The sequence below is a fragment of the Diceros bicornis genome, chromosome 9 (genome assembly GCF_020826845.1).
Source record: "Diceros bicornis minor isolate mBicDic1 chromosome 9, mDicBic1.mat.cur, whole genome shotgun sequence".
Classification (NCBI taxonomy): domain Eukaryota; kingdom Metazoa; phylum Chordata; class Mammalia; order Perissodactyla; family Rhinocerotidae; genus Diceros; species Diceros bicornis.
In genome coordinates this window covers 26,481,455-26,508,929 of record NC_080748.1, presented here as the reverse complement: position 1 = coordinate 26,508,929, position 27,475 = coordinate 26,481,455, and the positions used below count along the sequence as shown (strand labels likewise).

At 41.5% G+C, this 27,475-nt stretch overlaps 1 protein-coding gene across 2 annotated transcripts in view; it reads right to left on the bottom strand.

Annotated features, from left to right (window-relative positions):
- Nucleotides 1-3,651: 3,651 nt before the first annotated feature.
- The window catches only part of DLEU7 (deleted in lymphocytic leukemia 7), an 81,564-nt gene continuing 57,740 nt past the window's right edge, over nucleotides 3,652-27,475 (bottom strand). Inside the window, exons 1-2 of one of the 2 annotated variants that reach the window (XM_058548117.1) lie at nucleotides 21,182-21,950; nucleotides 3,652-6,036 (exon numbers count right to left, since the gene is read on the bottom strand). In XM_058548117.1, coding sequence (XP_058404100.1) covers nucleotides 5,830-6,036; nucleotides 21,182-21,634 — 660 coding nt within the window. In that variant the 5' untranslated portion in view covers nucleotides 21,635-21,950 and the 3' untranslated portion in view covers nucleotides 3,652-5,829. Of the gene's footprint in view, nucleotides 6,037-21,181; nucleotides 21,951-27,475 lie in introns of those variants that run through there. The other variant, XR_009221178.1, reaches the window with a different exon arrangement.

The window sequence follows — 27,475 nt, the reverse complement described above, 5'->3', positions numbered from 1 at the left end:
TTGTGGAGCTTCCAGAGAAGGCAGTGAGGAGGTGTGTAGGTTCCATCTTAGCACTTGCTTGTCCAGTTCTACTTAGAAAGTTCCCAGCATGGCCCCTATTCTTACTCCATAAGCAAATGTGTTTCCAGCATCCAGAAATCTATTGTTATGGAGCATCCAAATGTAAGAGTCTAGGGGAATGAGAGAGCAAAATATCCAAGGAAATCCAACAGAGAAAATATCAGAACACTCAACTTTTTCTCAGCATTATGAAGAGACATCCACAAACTATCCTCAAGCAAGTGTCACACACTGCTTGAGGCACGATATGGTCTTAAATAAAAACCACGGCCTGACTCCAAGATGACCGAATCCCCCCAGACATTGCTGGAGCCACCAAAATGTAGGAATTGTTATTGATTGTTGTTGTTGATGAAGATGATGATATGGCTGTGGAAGAAAACAGCCTACAATAGCAAAGTTTAAAATGCGTGTTTTTCTTTAAGGTACATTTATGCAATCTTTGAGGTAAAGGAGAATAGAAATAGGACCACATGGAAAAGTTGATGAGTAAAGGACCACTCTTCAGAGTGGCCTAGACTGGCCCAGTTATTGTTTCAATGATTACCATGATTATTAACCATTTATTGAATGACAGCTATTAAGATTGTTTTAATCCAACACTTGGCCAAAATGTGCTGATTAATTTAATCCTTAAAATTGTCCTTTTAACTTTTTTTCTTTGAGTTTAGATATTTACCAAACGATATAAGACTTGGGAAACTTCTGAAGGGATCAAATCAAATCAGTTAAAAAAAAAAAAAAAAGCTTACATGACTAACCACATGGCTGTGTGTCTTCATTCGTCAAATATTATTGAGCTGCTACTCTGTGCCCGGCATTGCTGTAGTGCTGGGGATACAGCCGTGGACGATGTCCTGGTGCTCATGCTCTAGTGAGGAAAATAGGTGTACTCGTTTTTTATACACTGCTGCAACAATGTATCACAAACTGGATGGTTTAAAACAACAGAAATTTATTCTCTGACAGTTCTGGAAATCCAACTCCAGGTCTCAGCAGGCAGCTCTCCCTCTGGGCGATCAAGGCGAGAATCCGTTCTTAGCCTCTTCCAGCTTTTGGTAGCTGTCCGCATTCCTTGCCTCGTGGACACAACACTCCAACCTGTCCCTTGGTCACATTGCCGCTTCCTCTTCTGCCTATGTTGTCTCCCTTTGCCTCTTTCTTATAAGGACACTTGTGATGGCATTTAGGGTCCACTCGGATAATCCCAAATAATCTCATCTCAATATCCCTAATATAATCACATCTGTTACCAGCTAAGGTCATATTCATTTTTTTGCCATATGTGGGAATATTCACAAGTTCCATTGATTTGGATGTGGACATACCCTTTGGGGGCCACCCATCAACCCACTACAACAGTCAATAAACACAGAAATAAATTCAGGAGTTATGAAGAAAACAAAGCAGGGAGAAGGGAGAAGAGAGTGACAAGGAATGCTACTTTTGATAAAGAGGTTAGAGAAGGCCTCTTTAATGAGGTGGCATTGGAGCAGAGACCTACTTGAAGCAGATGAGAGAAAAGTCTTTCAGGCAGAGGGAAGAGCAAGTGCAAAGGCCCTGAGACTGGTTGTGTTTGAAGAGATGAGAGCGTGAAAGGGACCAGTGTTGTTAGACTAGAAGGGTCAAAGACAGAATTTGGATTTTATTCTGAGTAAAAAGGGAAGCACTGGTGAGTTTAGAGTAGAGGAGTAATTGGTCTGACTTCTACTACTGAGGCTGATGTGTGGAGAATGGATAATGGGGAGAGGGCAGTGAAGCAGTGTGACCATTTAGGAACGTACTGCCATATTCCAGGTAGGAGATAATAGTGGCCAGGACTAGGGTAGTGGCGAGAAGTCATCCAATTTGAGATATATTTTGAAGGTTGAGCCAATAGGATTTGCTGATTGAGTAGCTATAAGTAAGAGTAATAGAGAAGTCAAGGATGACTTCCCTTTTTTTTGCCTATGTGACTGGAAGGATATGAGCCACTGCCAAATGTGATTTAGAAGATGGGAGAGAAGCAGGTTTGTGGATAAAGAATTTCATTTTGGAATTTGAAATGCCTTTTAGACTTTCAGGTGGAGATATTCTGTAGTCACTTGGCTACAGGAGTCTGGAGTTCAAGGTGAAAGACTTATATCTGGGTGACATTAGTGAATAGCTGGTATTTAAAATCACCATGGAGTAAGTGTAGATAGAGAAGGGGACCAAGACTGAGCCTGAAGCATTCCAAAATTAAGAAGTCAGAGAGATGTGGATGAACCAGGAAAAATGTCTGTGAAGTGAGTTAGTGAAGAAGTAAAACCTTGAAAGTCTGCTGACCTGGAAACCAAAATAAGAAAGTGATTCAAGGAGGGAGCAATCGACTCTGTCAAAAGCTGCCGATAGATCAAGTAAGACGAGGACTGAGAATTTACCACTGAATTTATCAGTGGGGCAGTCATTAGCGCATCTTAACAAGAGCAATGTTGGTGGAGTTAGGGGTACAAAATCTGTCTGGAGGGAGTTCAAAAGGGAATAGGAAAAAAGGAACTGTAGACAATAATTCGGACAATTTCAGTGAGTTTCGCTCTTAAACGGAGGAGAGAAATAGAGTTGTAGCTGGAGGAAATGTTTTTTAAGGATTTGGGGATACTATAACATAATATCATGCTGATGGAAATGATCCTATTGAGAGGCAAAAATTGATCATGCAGGCAAGTGGATAAATGCAAGAGGGAAGTCCCCAAAGAAGCTAGATTGGATGGGGACCAGTGCCTGAGTGGCCAACTAGCCTCGAGTAGGAGCAGGGCAGGTCCTCCTTCAAACAAAAAGAAACAGATATAAGGTAGCTATGCTAGTGTGAAGTTGAACATGCACTTCTGAGGGCTTTTATTCTCCCTGAGCAATCTGAAGCAAGGTCATCAGCCGAGAATGAGGAGGGTGGAGAAGAATCAAGTTCAAGAAGATGTGGAACAAGCCCCTCAAAGAGTGAAGTGTCCAGCATAATATTTAATTGTCTAATAAATTTTCTAGGGGGCTGGCCCGGTGGTGTAGTGGTTAAGTGCGCCCCTTCTGCTTCGGTGGCCCGGGGTTCACAGGTTCGGATCCCGGGCCCGTACTGATGCACCGCTTGTCAAGCCATGCTGTGGCGGCATCCCATATAAAGCAGAGGAAGATGGGCACAGATGTTAGCCCAGGGACAATCTTGCTTGGCAAAAAAAAAAAAAAAGAGGAGAATTGGCATCGAATGTTAGCTCAAGACTGATCTTCCTCACACACAAAATTTCTAGGACAGCACTATCCCATAGAAATATAATGCAAGCCATATATGAAATATCAAATTTTCTAGCAGCCACCTTAACAAGGTAAAAAGTAACAGGTAAAATTAATTTTAATAATGTATTTTATTTAACCCAACATATTCAAAATAATTATTTCAACATGTAATCAGTGTAAAAAATTACTGAGATATTTTACATTTTGTTTTTAGTACTAAGTTTTCAAAAGCCAGTGTGCATTTTACATTTTCAGCACATCTCAATTCAGAGTAGCCACATTTCAAGTACTGAACAGCCACAGGTGGCCAGTGGCTACCGCAGCAGACAACGCAGGTCTAGGAAATGAAGTAGCACTAATGGAGAACGCGAGGGCCCCTTGAAATTGGGAGCCATGAATTGAAGTGAGATTGGCACGGCTGTGTGTTTTTCCCAAGCCACATGCAGAACTCATGTGCAGATGTGGAGTAGGCAGAGAGTTGGTTTTGACCAGAAATGAAGTTTTGCCAGCAGCATTCAACCAAAGGAAAAAGGAGAAGGGAACCAGTGGCACGCACAACCAAACGGTTATAGAGATTGACCATAGAATGTAAGCCACAGAAGTAAGAATCCAAGGGGTAGGGGTGAAAAAGTGATAGGGGCCATGGAAGTTCTAGTAGGATCAAAGAACTTTTAGAACTGTGGCTGCTATGCAATATAGAAAGATGTCTAGAATAATCTCTGCCCTCAGCCATCTGATCTTGATGGCAGGTATACCAATAGCCATGTTATAAGATGGTATGTGATAAATGCCAGTGCAGTCACACAAAATGTGTTTTATTGAAGTTCAGAGGAGGAAGAGCCCGTGTCCTACTAGGATGATCTGGGACAGTTCATGGATGGGGTGGTGGGTCAATCAAGCCTTCAAGGATGAATAGGGTTTTAATTGGTCTATGGGAAAAACATTGCAAAGTGAGGAAAAAGCATAAGCATAGAGAGAAAAGCAAAAATGTTCAATACTTCTTACAGGTCAGAGTGAAAAACACTTTAATAGCAATATTTATTGAGAGCTATTGATTACAATGGGGAAGGCAGCCTATAAATACTGATAGGTCTTTCGAGAAGAGTGCTGGGATAATTTCCCTGGGGAAAGAAAGACTTCACTATAAAATACAGTTATACCCCCAGAATACAATGTTTCCTAGGAGTGACCCAAAGATTGTGCCAAAGATTGTTCCCAAGAAATGAATGCTCTTCCTTTCCGGCCCACCCCGTCCTTGCACACACACACATGCATACACACAAACACATGCCCTTCATCTTTCATTTATAATTCAGTCTCATAAATTTAATTCTTGTCTAGGGAAACAGCCAGCTACATCTAAAGAGAAGCAATATATTTACCTTTAATTCTCAGATTCTATAAGAAAATATTTGGAACCAACTAAGATTAGAGTATGTGGGATTAAAAATGCTTTGATTAATATTAACACTTTATTTTTTAATGGTATAGACTCTCACCACATAGACCCAGTTTATAATTCCTTTAGAAAACAAGCTGCATGTATACATTGTACTCGTTTTTTTCTAAATCTGAGGCTGTTTCTATTAAAATTCTAAGGAAAAAGCAGCATTTCAATTAACTTTGGTTCTCAACATAGTTATCATTAAACAATAGGAAATTTAGTTTTTCCTAAGCGTATGCAGATCGTTGTTACAAAAAAAGTCACTCTATCTTTGCCTAGCTCTAAATGTTTAGGGAAACCTGCCAGTATATCCATTCCTTCCTTTTTTTCACAAGAATTTCCTACTTCAATGGGAAGATTTAGAAACAGTAAGAAGAACTAGATGTTTCCATGTGACTTTAATAATACTGTCCTTGTATTTACATATCATATGTCCTTGGTACTTCAGAGCTCATTATCATTTTAAATTTACAAATCAGTATATGAAAGCACAAGATTTAGCAGCAGCTCTTCTTCTGCCCATCAGTAAGTTATTAATGCCAGAACTGGAACTCATAATTACTGACACATGTGGTCCCACAACCTCTAAAGATCATTCTCATAACATAAAACGAACCACTCAGTAAGTAAAACATATCAATTATCAAATATCCCATTTATTCAAGATAATTTTAAGAAACATGGAGCTTTAATCATATATGCCCATATTAAACCTCATAGGCCTACATTAATATGAATATAGATTAAGGTATCATTTGATTAAAATTAATACTTAATACAAATTAATAAATATATATACATATATAATCCAACAATTCCACAACGTGGAATATATTTCAATCAAAAAGTCAGCAAATATGTCAACATACTTACAAATGTGAACTATTGCTTTAAAAAATTTTCCCCAATATGTTATAATTCTGAAGAGTACAGATGTCACTGGTCAGACTGCTATATATGCTATCAAGCCTGTCCTTACTGGGAATAAAAACATCCACTGTCTGCTGATTCAGTTAGGAAGGAAAGGTACCCGGTTCACTGAGCAGTGCCAGCTGTGGTTTTAATTACGGTGTCTTGAACACTCATATGTCTGGGAGATTCTGTAAGATCTGTCTCAAGGAAGCACAGGCTACCACGTGGGCATCTGAAGGAAGATTAGCAAGTGACTGAATCAGCTTCTTGACTATTGTCTTCAAACACTGGTGGGCAGCATTCAAATCTCTGTCAAACTGCTGTCCTTCAATCTGTAGAGCCAGATGACTGCAGATGTTTCTAAACTCAACACTATCCTGAAATGAACAGCAAGCACAAACAAGCAATTAGATAGGTTATGGGGACATTTGTGTTGTGCTTACCCAGCTTCCACTCCCAGCTTTTCTCCCAGGATCTTCCTCTCAGACAACTACTCTCCTCCATTCTCAGTCTATGTGGTTTGACCAAAGCTGACCCCACTCCACAACTCCAGGGACCAGCCCAATCAGAGCGTATCACTCCTCGGTCACTTGGACTGGTCAGGGATGGACAGGTAACCTAAGGCAGGCCAATAAGCCACAGTCCCAGAATGTCTGTTTGACTGAGAAAGAGAAGTGCTCTTTAACTGGGGCTATTAGAAAACATCTTGCCACCATAAGGGAAGAATTCAAATGAGAATGAAGCCAACACAGAAAACAAGTAGAGCCAAGAGATTAAAAGAGACTGATTCTAATTACATTTTCTGAGCATGTCAATCCAGCTGTACTTGACCAATAAACCCCAGAATTTGGGGACTATCTGAGTCAATAAAAATCCCTTTTTACTTAAGCCATTTGGAGTTCAGTTTCTGTTATTTGTTCCTAAAAGAGCTTTGATGAAAACACAAACAGCCTATGTCCCTATTAGTCCATACGCGTCTTCAAGATTCCAATACAGGATTTGGTATTTAATGAACATGGTCTCAAGAAATTTCCAATGCAAATTTAGAAAGAATTAATTCTCAGGTAGTTTAAAAGAACAAAGTAATTAAATAGATTTTTAATCCCCAAATGTTTCACATTTGAAAATCCATTGCATGTAAATGGTACATTGAAATCATTCCACATCAGAGATAATGTTGAATATATGATTTATTTTTAAATATATGGAAATGACTTCCCACAGACTTCTGGTTCTGGCAACATGGTATACTTCGTTTCCCCAAAATGCCTTGCTACTGAGTTCTAAGTAAAATAGAACAAACATCCTTTCTGAGCTTTCAAGAAAGTAATGGAAATCCCCAAGGGCCAGAAATAAAGGAAGATAGACTACTTTAGCTGCCCGCCAATACCCACTGAGAAAAGAAAGTTCACCTCTCTTGAGCTGGGCTTGGGCTGGAGGGTAAAGCTGCCCCTAAGAATGTGTAACTGTGGACCTGTACTACACAATAGTTTAAGTCTGGAGTTGCCCTCTACGCCATATACATGTTCGGGAACACTCATGCTAAGAAATTAACTTAAAAATTGGAACTGGGCTGAAATATCCATGGACACATGGCAAAAGTAAACAAAAGCCTATTCCACGGGGACATGTCCACAACCCATGTCCCACAGTAGTATTCTCATAAAGCTCTGCTGAGGACAAACTTAGAATATGAAATTTAAAATAAATCCACCATGATACAGCAGATACAATGCAGGCAGGATTAAACTCCAAGAATTTCAGATAGAAACTATAAAATATGTTTAAAATTATTGAAGATACAAAAGACGGAAGCAAAAATGTTTTGAGAAAAAACAGGCTTGGAAAAGAACCAAATACCACTGGTAGAAATGACAACTATTGTGACAAATTAAAAACTCAATGGACAGTTTAAACACTTGAATAAATATCTGAAGTGAGGATTAGTAAAATGGATGATAAATATCATAAAATTACCCAGAATGCAAGATAAAAAGTTAAAGACATGGGAAATAAGAATGAGAGATTAAGCAACACAGAAGACAGAATAACGAAGTCCAACAAGTATACTTCCAGGAGAGACAAGAGACAGAAAATGGGAAAGGCAAAGTTCAAAGAGAATAATGGATAAAAATTATCCAAAACATGAACCCTTAGATTCACAAAGTAAAACAGCCTTGAGTGGAATAAGTTAAATGAGATCCAAATCTAAACTTATTAAGGCAAAAATACTCTTAAAAGCAACCAGAGAGAAAACAAAAGATGGGTTTCATGGGATGACAAGACAGATAGCCAACTTCTAAGCCAAGCAACTGAAGATAGAAAAGAATGGAATAATATCCTCTAATAACATCGACCTCAAATAACTGCCAACCTAGAGTGTTTTTTTATCCAACTAAACTGTCACTTCAACATTAGGACAAAATAAACATACTTTCACTTAAAAAGACAGAGTTACCTCAAATAGATACTCACTGTCAGATCTCCCTAAAGATATAATTCAGAAAGAGGAAATTCAATTCAGAAAAAAAAGAATGAGATGCAAGAAGCAACAGTGAATAAAGAAATTTAAAAACACCATGCAAATCTAAAGAATTGATTGCCCAAAACAGGAATTATAACTAACAGGCTTTACAAAAGCAAGATGGTTCTAAAATGCTGAATAGCAGTAACACATGGGCTGCAGTGGCATTCTAAGGCAGTGTATTATTCAAGAGAAAGGTGGCAAAACTGATAAGTTTCAGGCTTGTGAAGTATGCATATGAAAAATATAAGGGTTATCATTAAAGTAGAGAAATCATACATAAAACTTCAAAATCAGCAGAAGGAAAAGCTATATTAAAACTTTATTGGTTCTATCTATAGAAGGTAAAAATGAAGAAATAAAGATACAAACATAAAGCAAAGAGATTAGGAAGCGCCAAATAAGACAGTACTGGAAATATAGTGGTTACCAGATCAGATTTTAAAAATTGATCTATATGCTGTTTACAAGCAACGCATTTAAAACTAAAAATACCTAAAGATTGAAAGTAAATGGATACTCAAATAACATACTAAACAAAGAGAAGTCAAAATAAAGCCAGAAAAATCATTATTAGGAATAAAATAAACTACAATTAATGAAAGGAACTATTCCCCAAGAAGATATAAAAATTTTGTACTTGCGTGTGTCTAATATGATAACCTCAATTTACATTCAATCCACAAACATAAAGACTGATTTTAACCCAGCTTTCTCAGAAACTGATAGATCAAACAACACAACACTCAGCCTAGAGATAAAAGACTGAAAACACTAATCACAAGCTTAGTCTAATGGAGGTAAGCAAATATACATTATTCTCAAACATATATGGAACATTTATGAACTGACAATATTATAATGCCACAAAGCAAATTTTAAAAAATATCAAAAAGTCTTGATAATCACAATGCCAATAAAGGAGAAATCAATAACATAGATACCTTCCCAAAACACGTACGACTTAAAAATCCACTTCCAAATGATTCATGGGTCAGCGAAAAAATAACTGAAATTTCAAGATACTCTATACTGAACAATTATGGAAATACTATATCACAAATTTGTGGGACGTAGCTACAGTGAGAAATGAGTAGACTTAAATGCTTACATAAGTAAAGAATAATCACTGAAAATCCATGAGCTAAGAATTCAGCTCAACAACAGGAAAAGAAAAATAGATAATCCAAAAGAAAACAAAAGGAAGAACTAAAAGTTAGACCAAAGTGTGATGAGGAAGTAGTTTTCTTCTTAATTCTGTATAGAAAGAGAAGCTATTCTCCCCCCTAATAAAACCTCTGTCATTTGGGTGAGAAGGACCTGGATTTCTGACAAAGTGCTTGTTAGAGAACATCTCTCAAGAAACAAGCAAATGTCCATTTATTTTAATTCAGCCAACAATGGCGGACAGGACCCTGGGCTGAGCTAGGTGCTGGTACAGAAAGATAAACAGGCTACCGTCCCTTTACTCGAGTCTTCACAGGCTATCAGGCTTCTGGGGTTGTTTCTCTTTAAAGCAGTCTTGCTTCCCTGCCTTTGTGTGTTGCTCATTTCTGCTCAGAAGGTATCCAGGGGCTACTCAGATAATCTGTCCCATAATTTATGGGGTAACCTATATTGCTGGAGCGTGTTGCTTGGGAATGGGAAAGTAGGAGAAAAAAATGGACTCTGGACTACTTCCCCTAGATCCACATCAAGGGAAATTGTCCGCTTGCTTTATAGAAGTAATCCAACTCTAAGTACAAAGTGGAAGGATCAAAGACAACATGCAAAGGGAAATTCAAACTAGAAGGAACCACTGAAATATGTGCTGACGTGTGCCTATTAGCTAGTCTGCAAAGGCATTCATCACCCAAAGAAGATTAAAATGCCTTTAAAAATATATTTGTGGGCCCAAAATCTGAAGTCAATTTCAAGTTTACTGTAAAGAATCAAAGAAGGCATCGTTTGGGGAAATTATACATACAATAAAATTCCACCGCTGGGCTGTACTGGTCCCCGAGGCCCTGGGTAAACTTCAGATCTCTGGCGAACTTTGCAAAGTCTCTTTATTTTACTATTTTAGTACAGTATTTCCATTTAATCCTTTCTCAAATATATTAACAGTCAAAGAAAACAAATTAATAGGAATAGGCTTTCCATGGGACTCTTAAGCCAGGGAAGGGAAAAATAAAACAGGTGGTTGCTTTTCTTCCTTTCTGGAAGGTCTGAAGGCCAACTATTGATCCAATAATGTGGCCTCCAACCAAAGCTCCACTGATTCTGCTGCAGACGCTGGGGGCCACAAGTCATAGCGTTGAGGCAATAGCATATTAAATGGCTCATGGGCTTTTAGTAGACACTCACATGATCAATATTGGTGATGATTTCACTTATGGTGCTTTCCATTCTACGACAGAGCATATCTTCCCAGCGGCTTTTATTTAGCAAGTCCCAGATGCTTCCAGAAATGATGTAATATCCTACGTGGTGCTTTGAGCACTTTGCCAGACTTAGAACACTATGGCTGAGCAATCTAAGAGCAGGTTTTGGAACTTCTAAAGCTTTATGTAATTTCAGACTCTGGATATGAAATGTATTGACTGCTACAGTGGTCCAAATTGATGGCCAGCATTTACATTTTAAAGGGAGTTGAGATAATCTCTTGTGACTCAACTAATCTACTGGATAATGGCCTTGGCCTGTTTGACTCAGTAAATGAATCAGTTAAATTTATTTCAAACGTACATCAAGTCTCCACTACATGGTTGACTACACTGTATAAAAGGAAATAAGACATGATACCTGATCTCTAAATAGCTCATAACCTTGTAGGGGGGATGGAACACATAGAACATACATCCAAATGCCCAGTGAAATGTGACGAGGGCTATGGTAAACACAAAAACTCAATCCTATAAAAGAACAGACATTTATAGACTTATAATCTAAGCACTGCACAAGGTTCCTACAGAGATCGTTCTGACGTGTGAATCCTTTGTATAGCATACCTGATGTATGGTTGTCCAAAATTTGTTTGGCTACGTTGGAGAAACTCATATGCTTAGAATGCAACCCATGAGAGGAGATAGCTCTAATTTTTAGAAGATTTCTTCCTAATTTTTAGCTGAAATCTGCCCTGTGGGAGGCAGAATTATGACCTCCCAAATATGTCCACATCCTAATCCCCAGAACCTGTAAGTATGTACTCTATGTGGCAAAAGGGACTTTACAGATGTTAAAACGGCAGCCTTCCAGGAAGCTACAAAGATCCCTGGGATGCAGAGCCAATTCCTTTACAAGCCCTGCACTTGCCATCAGTGCCCTGGTTCTGCCTTCAGAGCCCTGATTCTGCCCCTTTGATGGGTCATCCTTGGACAAGACATTTCATCTAAGGAATATTCAGTTTTCTCATCTGTAAAATGGCAACAATAATAGCTGCCACATGGAGAGGCTGTGAAGGTCAAATTGGTTCATGGATATGAAAGCTATTTGTATTTATAAAGAACTCCATCAACCTAAGGTTATAAATAAAGTACTCCGCTAGATGGGAGGTAAGTAAGAAGGTGAGGAGGGGAAGGAAGGAGAAGAAAGAAAAGAAAAAATATGCTCTATAGAAACTTGGAATCTAATTGGTGAGATGAAACCTATACAAACCATTCAGAAGAGATGACAAACAGACTAAGATTAAGTCTCAAAAAGAGTGGTCGAGCTCACCTCACATCCATTAAGATGGCTACTATCAAAAAACTGAAAATAAATGGAGATTCCTCAAAAAATTAAAAATAGAAATACCTTATGATCCAGCTATCCCACTTCTGGGTATTTATTCAAAGAACCTGAAACCAACAACCCAAAGAGGCTTATGCACCCTCTGTTCATTGCAGCATTATTCACTATAGCCAAGAAGCAGAAGCAACCCAAGCGTCCATCAACAGATGATTGGATCAAGAAGATGTGGTATATATATATACAATGGACTACTACTCAGCCATAAAAAAAGACAAAAGGCATCCCATTTGCAACAACATGGATGGACCTGGAGGGTATTATGTTAAGTGAAATAAGCCAGACAGAGAAAGACAAACACTGTATGACCTCTCTCATATGTGGAATATAAACTAACACACGGACAGAGAGAACAGTTTGGTGGTTACCAGGGGGAAGGGAGTTGGGGGGTGGGCACAAGGGGTAAAGGGGGGAATTTATGTGGTGACTGACAAATAATAAGGTACAACTGGAAATGTTATAAACTATTATGATATCACAATGTTATAAACTATTATGATATCAATAAAAAAAATACATAGTTCTGAAAAAAAAACCTGAAAATAACAAGTGTTAGTGAGAATGTGGAGAAATTGGAACCCTTGTGTACTATGGGTGGGAATGTAAAATGGTACAGCCACTATGGAGAATGGTATGGAGGTTCCTCAAAAAAATTAGAAATAGAATTACCATATGATCCAACAATTCTACTTCTGGGTATATATCCAAAAGGATTGAAAGCAGGATCTCAGATATATTTGCACACCCATGTTCATAGCAGCATTATTCACAATAGTCAAGAGGTGGAAGCAGCTCAAGTGTCCGTCAACAAATGAATGGATAAACAAAATGCAGTATATACATACAATGGAATACTATTCAGCCTTAAAAAGGAAGGAAATTCTGACATATGCTACAACATGGATAAACCTTGAGGACGTTATGCTAAGTGAAATAAACCAGGTATAAAAAGACAAATACTGTATGATTCCACTTTTATGTGGTACCGAGAATAGTCAAACTCATAGAAACAGAAAGTAGAAAGGTTGTTGCCAGGAGGGAGGGGGAAATGGGGATTTTTTTGTTTAATGGGTATAGAGTTTCAGATTTGCAATTTGAAAAAGTTATGGAGATTGGGTGCACAATAATGTGAATGTACTTAACACTACTGAATTGTACACTTAAAATAGTAAATTTTATGTTATGCATTTTTTTACCACCACCACAACAAAAAAATGTGGTTGAGGCCATGAGATTCTTGCTGGTCTTTGCAGAAGGGAATGGAAATTAGGATGAGGCATCAGAGAAGTGGTAGGTGGGAAGGACTATACAGACGCTACAAGATACGTGGTGTTCAGGAAAGCAGTATTTGACTGACAGGGAAAAGAGATGGTCCCTGCAGTTAGAATGAATAACACAAGCAAAGGCCTGAAGTCAAGTGGGGCTGGGACTGGGAGGAGACTAGTCTGCAAAGAACAGAGTTTTGTGTTGGGAGCCAGGAGATAAGCTAGTGTAGAAAGCCTTGAGTGCCACAGTAAAGTCCCTGGAGACTTCCGAGCATGGGAGTAACATGGCAAACCAGCATTTTAAGAATATTGGTCTAGGGGCCGGCCCCGTGGCTTAGCGGTTAAGTGCTCGAGCTCCGCTGCTGGCGGCCCGGGTTCGGATCCCGGTGCGCACCGACGCACCGCTCCTCTGGCCATGCTGAGGCCGTGTCCCACATACAGCAACTAGAAGGATGTGCAGCTATGACAGACATGGGGGGACTTTGGGGAAAAAATAAATAAATAAAATCTTAAAAAAAAAAAAAAAAAGAATATTGGTCTGGCCTGTGAGCCTGAGCACCTACTAGGCACCAGGGTCCAAGTGAGGCTCCTTACATACCTCGTCTCACTCAATCCTCACAACAGTCCATAACAGATGAAAAGAAATGCGGCTTGGAGACATTAAATGATGTGCCTAAGTCGCACAGCAAACAAGCGGCAGAGCTGGAATTAACCTCTCTTCAAAACTCAAGTGTTCATCAAAGACGCACCCCAAGTCAGAAAGTGGGCCGGGAGCCATGATGACTCAGAGAGCAGAGCTCGCCCACCAGTGCAGGAGACAGACTGGCGAACAGGAACCACAGAGCTATGAACAGGGGTGGGGTGAACGGGGACACCATGGAAGCAAGCAGGAGAGGCACCAAACTAGCTTTGGGGATGGAACAAAAATGTCCACAAGTGAACTGTTTCATGTTTCTTTGTTGGCCATATTCACGTTATTTTTCTTAAGGTTAACTGAGTGTTACAAAGCTCAAATTGGCAATGGTCACATCCAAATTGAAGACTGGCCTGTTGGCTCATCCGTCTTCCCTGCAACATAATTGAGAGGGCTTGGCTATCTGGAAGATATTCAAGGCATGGAACCTTCCACGCCCCATGTAAAGCCAACCCCTAGCTAATCAGAGACCTCATCGTTGGAGCTCTCTCTTCCTCCCCTCTGCTCTCTCCTCCCTGGTGTAAGGAGGTCTCTCAGAAAAACTGCCATACTTGTTCTTTTCTGCATTCTGCATTGTGTTTATTAGGAATGCACACATCTGGAATCCTTGAACAACTGAATATGCACCTGCAAAGTCCAAAAAGGGAAGAAAAGTTAAGCGGTTTTTTTAGCTTCTTACTGAAAATAAACACTCCCATCAAAACTGAAGGCTTGAAGACAAAAAGAATCTGGCAGCAGCAGTCAGTTTCAAAGCTAGTTTTCTGAAACCAACACCAATGGATAATAAAGTCAAAAATATAATATGACTTTATAGGCTCTAAAATGCAGATAACTTTTAAACAATCCACAAGGTTTCTGGTCTTTTTTCCTACCACGTCACCTTCAAAATCACTTCTAGATCTATGTAAACTATAAATCTGTTCATATTCCCTTTACCAGTGGCTTTAAAAAGAGTTGATTCATTTCAAAACAGTCATGTCTTGAGCTATATTCTCTCACACGGCCTCCACAAACTTGTTTCTTCTCATACTTTTCCTCTCGCTCTCCCTGAATCCTCTACAGAGAGCATTAAAAAAAGAAAGAGCTTTTCTCCAGCTTTCAGTGATGGGGCCTGGCCTTAATGAACTTCAACTCGACCAGAAGACCACCTCCACTAAAGTTGCCCAGTGCTGGGCCCTACAAAGGAACACAAATGCCTTCCCCAGACCCAGTACAATCCTCCACACTGGATATGTACCTCAAATGGGAATGTCATTTCTCTGTTTAGAGAGATGTTCTGAAAACCATACTTTCAGGAATAGCGGACTACAAACTGCCCCAACTTCACTTGGTTCATCAACATCTGGCTTTGAACTACAAATTCACAGGGCCCAGAGCAGTCAGTCACCAGTTGCTTGAACCCAAGGTCACTCTCAAATAGAGATGCAACTGTGTAGTAATAAAACACCCAATGAAGAACCAAAGTATCTGCCAGTCACCATAAAAAGTCTATCGTCCACAGGAAATTAAACATTTTTACTTGTGGTGTACTCAGTGTAAACACTCACAAGTAACTAAGGGTTCTTAAGCATTTGCTTTGGGTAGAGTACCATTTTCAGTAGAAAAGTCCAGTGAAAAGCACTTTGTGATGACTACAAGCGCTTGATTCAGGTATGCTCACAAGGCAAATCCCAAAATTGTAAAAAATGCAGCACACCAGCATTTCCACCATGATGTCAAACATAAGTAGTTTTGTTTTAAGGCCTTCCTGCGATATCTTTCCCCATATTTTCATTTCAGAAAGCTTATATGTCCCGATTTTCATATCATTCACATTACAAGGAACGACAAAGCTATAATTAAGCTACTTTCAGAGCAGTCACTGGGCCTTTTTCCAACATAAAAGCACAATTTTGTCCCAAATAAAGAGCAATCCCCTGGTTATGGCTACTAATCACATAGCCATGAGCATTTATTTCTTCAATAGTATGTTAGTAATTTTTAAAGACACAATTCCCAAATTTGCAGAAGCTGGCTTCTCAACTAATGTTAATGGGGAAAAAAGCACTCATCACCACTCTCTTCCTCTGAGTAACCCAATATTCACCCTTGCAGTTTGCAAAGAGCATTAGCAACGACTGTGAAGCAAAAGCCAACAGTTTCATACCACTGCTCCTGCTCTGTAGAATGAGAAAACCAGTGAGGACTACTGAACGTGATGGAGTAATTGGTACCAGAATTAGCTAATTGAAACCGGTGAGCTCACAGGCAAGCTGAACATGCAATGGCAGGAAAGTTCTTCTGCCTCCGAAAGTTGGCATCAGCCATGTTTTCCATGAAACTTGCTACAGAACAGAACTCTTGGAAACTATAAACGTTTTTAACTCTCAAAGGAAGACAGACAAAACTCAATCAGAGTGACTTCATAATTGGCTTGGTTAATGGTCTCTATGTGAATTGGTCATTTTCAACAGTTTTTAAAATCATAGCTTGGCTTCCTTCTGGTGTCCTGCGCATTTCCATGCTCTCTTTGGGTGGCATGTGCCTAAAGCATCCTTGCTAGTATTACCAGTTTGACAACGATTTCCTACGTTTACCTGGTGCTTTTTGGCACAATGTAAGGTGGCCATTACATAAGGAGGCACACAAATCACCCAATGTTATAGACTAAATTGGGTCCTCCCCAAATTCATATGTGAAAACCTAAACTTCAATGTGACTATATTTGGAGCTAGGGCCTTTAGGGAAGTAATTAAGGTTAAATGAGGTCATAAGGGTGGAGCCCTGATCCAACAGGATTGGTATCCTTATAAGAAGAGGAAAAGACATCTGAGACCTCTCTCTCCACATGCACAGAGGAAAGACCATGTGAGGACACACGAGAAGGTGCCAGTCTACAGGCCAGGAGGAGAGCCCTTACCAGAAACCAAATTTACCTGCACCTTGATCTTGGACTTCCCAGCCTCCATAATGGTGAGATAACAAATGTCTGTGGTTTAAGCCACCCAGTCTGTGGCATTTTGTTACGGCAGCCCGAGCTGACTAAGATACCCAGTCTACAACGTGACCGTTGCAACCAAAACAGTGTGCAGTGCACGGCATGTATGACTACGCCCTGTCAACCGTGCACTCTCGTGGACTTCATTTCAGCGTGATGTTCATAACACCCCATTGAGCTAGCACTGTGATTTGGTAGAAAGAGTCACATAAAACCATGTCTGAATCATGGTCCATTACTTCCCAGCTGCCAGATCTTCAGCAAAGTCCTAAATTCCTCTGAGCCTCAGTTTCTTCCTGTAATAAATGTCTGTCAAGCCGGTTAACTCCACCCTCTCCACCAAATTTAACAAGACTCTGTGCTGTTAAGCATTTTTTACCCACCACGAAGAAACTCATTTCATGGTTTTTTTTTCATGAGTGTGATAATCTCTAAATGTTCAAAAGGAATATTAAGTGTTGGTTTCTTTAAGAAAAGAGCAAAATTGTATAAAAATATCCATTACTACCATGATGAGGGTTTCTCTGCCTTCATGCCTGAAAATTTCACTTCCTTAATCCTCAATGGTTTGATCAGTGAGTCACTTGATGGCAATGTCTCTAAGTCAATCATTCAACATGGGCTGAAGCTGACCTCTGGATAGTGGAGGCCTCCTAGAAGTCTCTTTGGGTTATCCTATCTCTGCTTTTATCATTGGTCTCAGAAAAGTAAATACAGAGTTCATGGGTCAGATCCATCAATATCAAGAATGGAATTGACAATAATAATAGTCAATGAGAATTCATGAGGCATCAACCTGTTAATAATAATTATGATAATAATAAAGCTCAAAAATATTGTGACTTACTATGGGCAGCCACTAGCTAAGACTATATATGCATTATCTCAAGAACCCTATAAGGTTAGATATCACTATCTCCACTTTACAGGTGAGAAGACTGAGGCACAGGAAAGCTAACTAACTTGCCCAAGGGCCCACAGCAGGAAATGGCAGAGCAGGTTTGAAATGCTCCATGGGACTCGATCATCGCTGTCCTGTGCTGTGCCATCTCTACTTCAGGGTCTCTAACACCTATCATTGGGCTACAGGCTTTAGCTCCAGCGAGTCTTCCTCCTCTCTGTGGCAAGTAACACTATGGGAGAGACCTGATGTTGGGGAAATTTCCACACACTTCCAAGTGATACACGAATGTTATTTCCATTAGCACAAATCATCCTGAAACAATTCTAGTATGTAAAATCCATCTGCATGTTCTTATTTTAAAAATATAGAAAACACTTATCCAAATCATTTGAATTGACACTAATATTAATGAAGACAAGTCTGCATATCCAGCTCCCTGGAAAGACAGACTGCCGTGTCCTTAAGTCTAAGTGCTTTGTAATCAATACTCTACACACCAGATGGAGATGCTACCTTTTCTCCAAACAGCAAACCAAACTTCCAAGATGTTGGCCAGGAGGCAAATCACCCAGAGAAACCTCCCCCTGCTTCTCTGCCTTCTGAAAGCACTGGCTGTCCTGAGGAGCCCTAAAACGCAGGTGAACGGCAGCCTCCAGCAGCAAGAAGGTTGAAGATCCCTGTTCCTAATCAGCACTGTGGACACCTCTACAAACACTGGCAGCAACACACCCAGACGTCTGCATGTTTGCTGGTGATAGAGAAGAAAAGGACAGTGACTCAAGGGCCTGGGTAGGTGAAGGAAGATTTGAGCACGTTTACAGACTAAGAAGAATCGGTAGATTGGAGGCAATAGAAAATATATGGAGAGAGGAGGGAATTGAGAGAAAAAGGTCTGGGGCAGATGAAAGATTTGCTCCAGTACTTAAGAGAAAGAATTTACTTTGGGGGTTGGGGTGGGGGCCAAACTGTATTTCTTTATTAGAGACAAGAGAGATGAGTGGAAATGAGATTTTTTAGGCAGAATGGAAGATGGCCTCAATTTTCTCAGAAAAGGAATGAGAGGGTTGAGGTCTAGATGAAGAAAGTTTGAGGAGGGGGTAAAATGTTTAGGACAAAACAATCAAGTAGAAAGGGTTAAAAAGATTACCAAGTACAAGTGACAGCTGCATTCAGCGCACGTGGCATGATCTGTTGTCCAGAGCAGAGGACGGCACTGCCGCTGAGCTGGGTCAGGCCTCGGACAATCTTCTGACCTGACCCCAAACTGCAGCCTTGCCTCTCGTGGCTTTTCTAGGCTCCAGTCCTTGCCTCAGTCATTTCAACAGCTACCTTTTGCTGGCAAGACAATCCAAGGTCCTCAGCATGACAGGCAAGCCTTCCGCCATCCGACCTCACTTACTGCTCCAGCACCAGCACCGTTTTTTGCCTTCTGCCACAGTGAACTAATTTTAGTTCCCCCAAAGCCCCAGGCCCTTTCATTGCTTCTGGGCCTTGAATCACATAGCTCCTCTGAAATGCTTTTTCCCTTTAATGCTTGGAGAACAAACATTCATTTAAAGGTTATCTCCTCCAAGAAGCCTTCCAGGATCACCTCAGGTAAAACTGATCACTCAGTCTTTCCTTTTGCCAGCCCACCTGTGCCCTGGATATGCTCCTAACATCACATAGAACTTCATATTTCACCAAGTCTGAGATGCACAGTTTTTCACATTTCAAAAATCTCTGAAGTGAGAGTGTATCTTACAATTGATAGTGTGTTGTAGTTTAATCAGCAGGATTTTTTATTTCTTTTCTTTTTTTTTTGTGAGGATGATCAGCCCTGAGCTAATATCCAACGCCAATCCTCCTCTTGTTTTGCCAAGGAAGATTGGCCCTGGGCTAACATCCGTGCCCATCTTCCTCCACTTTATATGGGAGGCCGCCACAGCATGGCTTGACAAGCGGTGCGTCAGTGCACGCCGGGGATCCGAACCTGCGAACGCCGGGCCGCGGCAGCAGAGCACGCGCACTTAACCACTGCGACACCGGGCCCGCCCCAAGATTTTTTATTTCTTAGTGGTACAAACAAAGGTGCATCTTACACTCGAAAGCACTGGGGAAATGCAGCTTCATTTTTTTAACTTTCTAAAGTGAGTGGAACAGTGCTTCGCATCTGGAGGTGATCTTGTTCCCCCTCACATACATCTGGCAATATTTGGCTGTATCGATTTGGGGGAGGGAATACCCTCTACCGGGTAGAGGCCAGGGATGCTGCTAAACATCCTATAATGCCTAGAACAACCCCCCACGACAATTATCCAGCCCAAAATGTCAATAGTGTGGAGCCTGAGAAATCCTAGTCTAGAGTAACAATACTTATTGGGGAGTATGATATGCTTTATTACATTTGATTTTAAATTAATCTTTTACAGTGTATAGTGCAACCTAATATAGAGCAATTTTTTCCAAACCTTGGCTTGTAGAGCAAGAATAGCAACTCCTGAGAAGTGCTCCCAGCTCTCTTCATCACCCCTCCCCCATTTCCTTCTGCTAGACTCCCAAGGGAAATGAATGAAGCAATGCTCCAGGTCAAAATTGGAAAGCCAGAAGGTCTCAGAGAGATTTGTGACCTGAAATCAATTAGGTTAGTTAACAGCAAGATTTAGACTGGATCCCAGACCCCCAGACTTTCACATTCCCACTCAGCCTGGGAGGCAGCTGCTCTATTCCCTGGCTAAATTGGCTAACACAGTTTGGTACCTTAAAAGGAAACTGTGCCATACAAATATGAGCCGCGTGACTTAGCAGGAGTTAGTATTAGTATTCACGCTTCAACACCCGGGGCCCACCGGCTCTCACCCCACTTTATGAGAATTTAGGTTGACTCTGTAAGACCCCTGAGCTCTGTGGGGAATTGGATTTATGCAAAAATAATTGCGATTCATAAGTGTGAAGGAACTTTAAATAAATGTAGGTGATTTCGTCATACAAAAGGCAGAGGGAACTTAATATGTATATTTAAGGCTCTAGAGAAATAGTTATTAATTTGGAAGGGGAGTAGAGGAAGCTGCCCTCCATCCTTAGATCCTTAGAAGCAGCACATGTGGAAAGGGCCTTCAGCTGGAGCAGGAAGCTGATTTATGTGCAAGAGGAAGGAGTTCCAGAGGAAGATTTTGGCAAGGCCTCTCTGCATCTCTTTTCCGCAGTCAGGTGGGCCCCAGGTGGACCCCGACTTCCCAAGTGCCCAGTCCCCAGAGTGTCACCTCCTCCCTTCTCCCTCCAGGGGGCTGAATCGCTGTCAGCAGCTCTGCTTCTGATCCTGTGGCCCCACCCCGTCTCCATCACGACCCCGCAGCCACTCCCTGCAAGGGGATCCTGCGCCTGACAGGGGATGCTGGAGGCCAGACTCACCTTCAGGTGGATGGGGAAGGACCGCTCCTGCTGGAGGGGGCCCAGCAGCGTCTGCTCCACGCTGACCAGCTCCGAGGTCGAGTCCACCACGCGGGCCAGCGCGCTGCGCATCGCCATCCGGGCCAGGCTGCAGGGCCCGCGGCCCCGGGGGAAGGGCAGCAGCTCCGCGCCCCCTTCGGCGCCTCGCACCTCTTCCACCTCGGGGAAGCTCCCCCAAGTCCCCGACCCCGCATTCCTGGCCCCCTTGTCCCCGCCCCCCTCCTCGCGCCCGGGCCTGGCCCGCCGCGGGCCTGAGCGACACGCTGGGGCGGCGGACACGTGGTCCGGGTCCCGCAAGCTCCCGGGGGCGCCCGGACCGTCCCCCCAGCCCCACTCCTGCTGCAGCAGCTGCAGGGTCTGCAGAGCCACCATTTGGTGGCTGATACAGGCCACTAAGGGCGCAGGGCTAGCCATCGCCTCCGCCAGCGGCTCGGCGCACTCCGTGGGCAGGTGGAGCAGCGAGCGAGGGAGGTGGAGGCGTTCGGGGTCGCCGAGGTCACATTTCCTAACCCGCGGCCTCTCGGCCTCCTTGCCTCTCAGCGTGTGGGGCCGGCCCCGCCCCGGGCCCGCCGTCGGTGACGCGTGCTGGCCTCTGCATTTGCTTAAGTCTGAGCGGGCTTGTTCCGACCCAAGGCTGCCTGAAGCGCTGCTCCGCGTGCACTTGAAAATCAGCCAGATGCTGAGCGCTGGTTCTTGCTCCTCTCCAGGGCTTTGCTGGGAGCACAGGAAGCACATGCCACTTGCGGATGCATCTCTTCGCAGGGATACCCCGCCCCCATCTCCTTTGAAGGACGCCTGCCAGTGACCATTCACGCCATGGGGGTTGAGGGTGTGGGCCGCGTGTAAAAGACCCACCCGGGGGCGAAAGTGTGAGAAGCCAGAGAAAAGCTCACAAAAGAAAGACTGTGCCTGATCCTCCACCCTCCCTTTACCAACCCTAGGGGAATTTTCTGGAACTTCTTGGAGTAGCCATCAACGCCTCCTGTCCCCCAAAACAAAAGAAGGGGACTTGTGTATGTCGAAGTTCCGCTCGTCTCTTCTTTGCTCCATGCCACACGTGCTTGGAGAGCCTGACCTCCGAAGTGGCATCAGGGCAGAGCGGGCAGGGCCTGCTCCGGAGGCACCCTGGGAAGCGTGAGCCTGGCGCTGCCCAGAAGAGGAGCCTCAGTGGTTTTGTGTGAAACTCCCAGAGGACTTAGGCAGCAGAGTTTGAAGCTAAATCCTTTTAGGATCCATAAGCCCAAGGACAGCTGTACAAACAGTTGCTGGTTTTAATTAAACCTAGCTTGGCTACTTCCTTGACTTAGGAAAAAGGACTGTCAAATTTATGCTTTGATAGATTGGAAACTATTGGTGTATGATTACACTTTTTAAAAAAAAGACATTTGAGGGGAATGGTATAGAGGACTGTCCCACAGCAGCATTTCTGCTTTCTGCCTGCATGGGAAACTATTTGGATGACCCTACAACACAGTAGCGCAGGAGGCAAGGGTGCAGGCCCAGGACAGACAAGTGGACCCTACAGATGGGAGGATGGGATTGCATTCTTCCTTGAGAAGGGAGAGTCCACCCTTGGTGCTGAGGAGTGAGATCTGGAGAGGTCCGTGTCGCGGAAAGCCCCTCCAGTGAGTCTATTAGTTTAGAAGGGCGGTTACCAGAGATATGGGGAGGGATTCTGGGTCCTTTAAGGTTTCTTTAACTTGAGGATAGTGTGACTCCATATAATCCTCGCAACTCACCAGTGAAGGTTCCTTCTCTTTCTCAGTGTTTTCTTCGCCTATGAAAACAAATCTGAATGCCAAAGTAAAGAAAATCTTTCTTAAACAAAAACGAGTATATTCACACTAATTATAACTAAGTAAAAATGCATGTCTGTGCATTGACAGAGAGGAAATTACTTTAGAGGGAAGTAAATAGTTTTATGTTGATTAGATTCTCTTGATGAAGTTACTTAAGTTCATAATGAAAAATAGAGAAGTTCTTTATGTGTGTATGTATGTGTGTGTTTTTTTAATCCTCAAATGTTGAAATACACTACGTTCAGCAGAGGCTAACTGGGAATAGTAAAAACTAACCCCTAATTTTCACAGAGCATCTCAGATCTCCAGGGGTGCTCCTCTTTCCAGATATGCAGGAAATTCAGTTTCATGGGCTAACTCTTCCACTATCAAATGGCTGACTGCAAAACCTTCTTGACAGATAGAATTCCAGCCAACAGCAGAATTGAAATCAGTAGACACAGCCTGACCTGAGGCCCCACTGTTCTGCATAGCAGGCTGACTCTGAGAGCCATAGGACCAACTGAACTTCAAGGGGTGTGAGAGAAGGGGGCCAGAAAACCATGGGGCCTATGGGATGGTACATGCTGCTTAAATAGCTGCCTGGGTTTTCTAGTATCCTTTAGAGAGCACTGGATTATCCTGCAACTCAAGGCTTTGTCTGTCTTGGCCATGGGCCACATTTTCCTTTGCATGACCTTGAAATGGCTGATGTTTCAAAGCTAGAGTTATGAGGCCCTAACTGAGGAAGAGTATTTATAGGTTATTGAGATGAATCAATTGCACAGCAGATCTATCTTTGTCAAAACATCTCCAAAGTTATATATGCTGGGCTACCAGACCAAGGAACGAAATACATACTCCCTACTCACTATACTGACAATCTGAGGTCACTGTGTAATAAAAAGCACATTCAAAAGGATGAACTACTGGACACTTGATATTTTTGCTTCACAATATCTATTTACTGTTTTATGGAAACCATATGCTCATTTCCCAGTAGATGTTCCTCTTCCTCCACGCTCAGTCCATGTAGTTGGGTGGGATGAACCCATTCCACTGCAGAAGTGGACTGGGCATCCAGGCTGAGGCCAATCACACTTCACAGTCCCATTGTGAAGGGTCAGGAATGGGCACATGACCCAACTAGAGCCAGTATGACAATATCATTTGGATGCTTTCAGCTGAATGTACTGTATAAGAGAAAATAATGGAACTAGGAGAAAGTATAGGCCAAAAGATGAAACAGCAAAAAAGATAAATTCCTTTTTAACAAGAAAACTTAACAAAATAGCTTAATCAATAAGAACAAGTTATTGTCTCAGATCACAAGTCTTAAGGTAGGATGGCTCCAGGGTTGGTTAATCTCCAGGAGTGCTCCTTTATCCAGAACTGGAAATCCAGTTTCATGAAGCTAACCCTTCTACTCTCAAATGACTGAATGCAAGGACTCCTTATAGATATGAAGCTGAGAAGATATAAGTTCTTGGGCCTCTGCAGCCGTCTTGTGAGTCTGAGGGGAGAGCCTGCCTGTGAATGAGCCAACACTAAAGAGAGAAAAGCCAAGAGATCTATAGAGAGAAACCAGCAGCCTTATAATACCATCTGAGCCCCACATTTAGCTGCACAAGCAAACAGCCCGCCCCTGAGCTTTTCAGTTATACAAGCCACTAAAATATCTTTTTGTTTGAGTCATTTTGAGTTGAGTTTACTGCCTCTTGCAACAGAAAGTCACAACTGAAGCAAACTGCTTGACATATGTTACAGGATAGATACGATGTTAATGGAGTGACCCTGAGACCCAATGCCCCTCAAGCAAAACACTGCTAAAAGGTCCCTCCAACCGTTTCCAGCAATGCTTTTATCAGTCACCTAATCTTTCTACTATTTCAGCAATTGTGGGAAAAGCTCTTTGAGCAACTCTGGCCATCCCTGACAATTGACAAAAGCACTAGAAAATGAGCAATGGAAATATTCATGACCTTGGGCGATATGGGATGGAAAAGGGAAGAGGGTAAAAAACTCAATGAAGTGAGAAGCAATATTCTACCTGTTAATAGACAAGGTAGAATGTTGTTAGATAAGCAAGTATTCTGGCGCTTCTATTAATCCAAAGGTTCTTTTCCCACATGAGCAAAAGACATGAACTCCTACGTGGAATCATGAAGACGCTGGGCACAGTGAGAAGAGAAGGGAGCTGGAAGAAGATGCAGCCATGTGGAGGCTTCCTCAAAGGACTTGGCAGAGCCCAGATACATTTGAGCCCTCCTTATATACTTTGGCACTTTTCTCCAAAAGGGATCCAAGAGAATTTCAGAAGTGGAGCTGTTAACCTTCAACACACCCTGGTGAGGTTCATAGGTGGGGGCAAAACAAAACGTGTCCAAAGAGACCAAAGCGTTATTATTCTTGAATGAAAATTATGACTGAGGAGAAACAGATGCTGAAGAGATATACCAAGATATGAAAATGTACTGTAAGAGAGAAAACAATGGAACTAGGAAAAGATGGAAGCCCAAAAGAAAGAGCAAAAAAGATCAAATTCCTTTTTTAAACATACAATCGTAATGTTTGAATATGCCAAGTCATAAAAATGCACATGCAATTCTAACTTTGGCCTAAACATTTGATTTTCAGAAAGAAAAAAAACGCAATCCCACCACGAAACCTCTGAATTGCCAAAAACAATTGTTTACATAGGGCAATGTGTTTTCAGGACATCATATAGGCGCTGCCTGCCCAGTCCCTATGAAGCTGGTGAGCTAAGCGAAGCTTAGTGAAACTAAGCGTAGAAAAATAGGGAAATCTAGTAAAGGGAGGGAAAAGAGAAGTTAAAAATGCTGAATCCCACCTGCCTGTGCCCACATAATCTGAAATTGCCGTTCATCTCCTCAACACCAAATGCAATTCTTTCTGGACATACCAATCATTTTACTTGGTTCTGTCTTAATAATAAGTTTGTTTCCAGGAGGAATTCTTGATGTTGGCAGAAAAAAAAATCAAAGGTGGATTTTAAAAGAGTAGATACAATTTTTACTAAGTCTTGTACATTTGGTAGATGATTTTGTGTCTAAGAGTGACAGCATGACCATGAATTTTCATGCTACCTACCCATTATTTCAACAAGACAACCTTGCTGGGCTTTCCCCTCTGTTTCTGATTAGAAAATGTAACCCCTGAAGAATATCCTTTCCCTTGGAGGGAAAATTTTAAAAGCTGCTTGATTTCCTGACCTATTTCATTTGTATGTGTAGATATGGCTTGTAATATTGAAATTGGGGGAGAATAATAGGAATAAAAATGAGGAAAGGATAAATGTAAGAAGTGTTTTAATGTAACTAAATTCCAGGTTCTTTAATCTTAGTGAAAAAAAAAAATGTGACCACCTCATCACTTTCCATGATCACCCTGTATTTTCAAGTTCCAGCAGGGACCCTTTTAATGTGATAGAAAGAAATGCTTGACTTGGGTTGATATATTTAAAACTTTTTTTTTTAATCTTCCCTATCCATTTCCTTACATTCATCCTCATTCCCTTATGTACTTCTTTTCTCTAAGGAATTTTCTACTCTTGTTCCTCCATGTCTCTTCTGTGAGGTCTTCATGGTTGAACAGACATTGGGCTTTCGTCCACCCTCGCATCTCCTCCTCTCTCTCTTCCATTTTCCAGAGCTCCCTTTCCTGTGGTAATAGTAATGAAAAAAGGGGGCGGGGGGGAGGGATTGGGGGCACACGGTTCTTTTGTTCAGATTTGCTACAAGATCACTATGCCTATGTTTCCGTGAAGTCAAAACTTTATACTGGAAGATTCAATTCAGTCTCCAACTCGTCAACCCTGAGTGCAGCAAGGGAGAACTAAACCAGCTTTGAGAACTGGATTAGTGCCTTCCCACACTGGCTCTCTGCTAGGAAAACAAGAGAGGCCAACAGATCTGCTTGTTTTATTTATTTGGTCATTTAAATCATTTTGATTCAAAATATTATTGAGAATGGTCAGAAGAGTTGAAATAAGGTAAAAGCTGTTTTAAAAATAAAGATTTGGTGAACATGATTGAAGTGACCAATTTTTTTTTCTTATTGGAAAAAGATATAAAATATTTTAAAAGTTATGTTTATGTAAAAATATGACATTACATATTTTAGCATAAAGAACGTGTATTTTTTATTCTCATTTTCTGTTTCTTTGATTGTTCTCCGTTAATTAGCGAGCGGGGTCTTATAGATGCTAATCTGACCATAAAACACAAATGGCCCATAGAAATGATCAAATTTCAAGCATTTGTTCAAAAAAATCATATGCAAATTTTATTTGGTCTGTACTTCCCATTTGAAAATTGAAACCACATTCAATAGGATCTTTAATGCCTCTGTTCAAATTTCTAAGCTTTCTCAGAACCTTAAATCGTAGCCTTTGATGGATCATTCCTAGATAATGGTAGATAATTTGTTAAAGAAGCACTGAAGAAATTCTTAACGT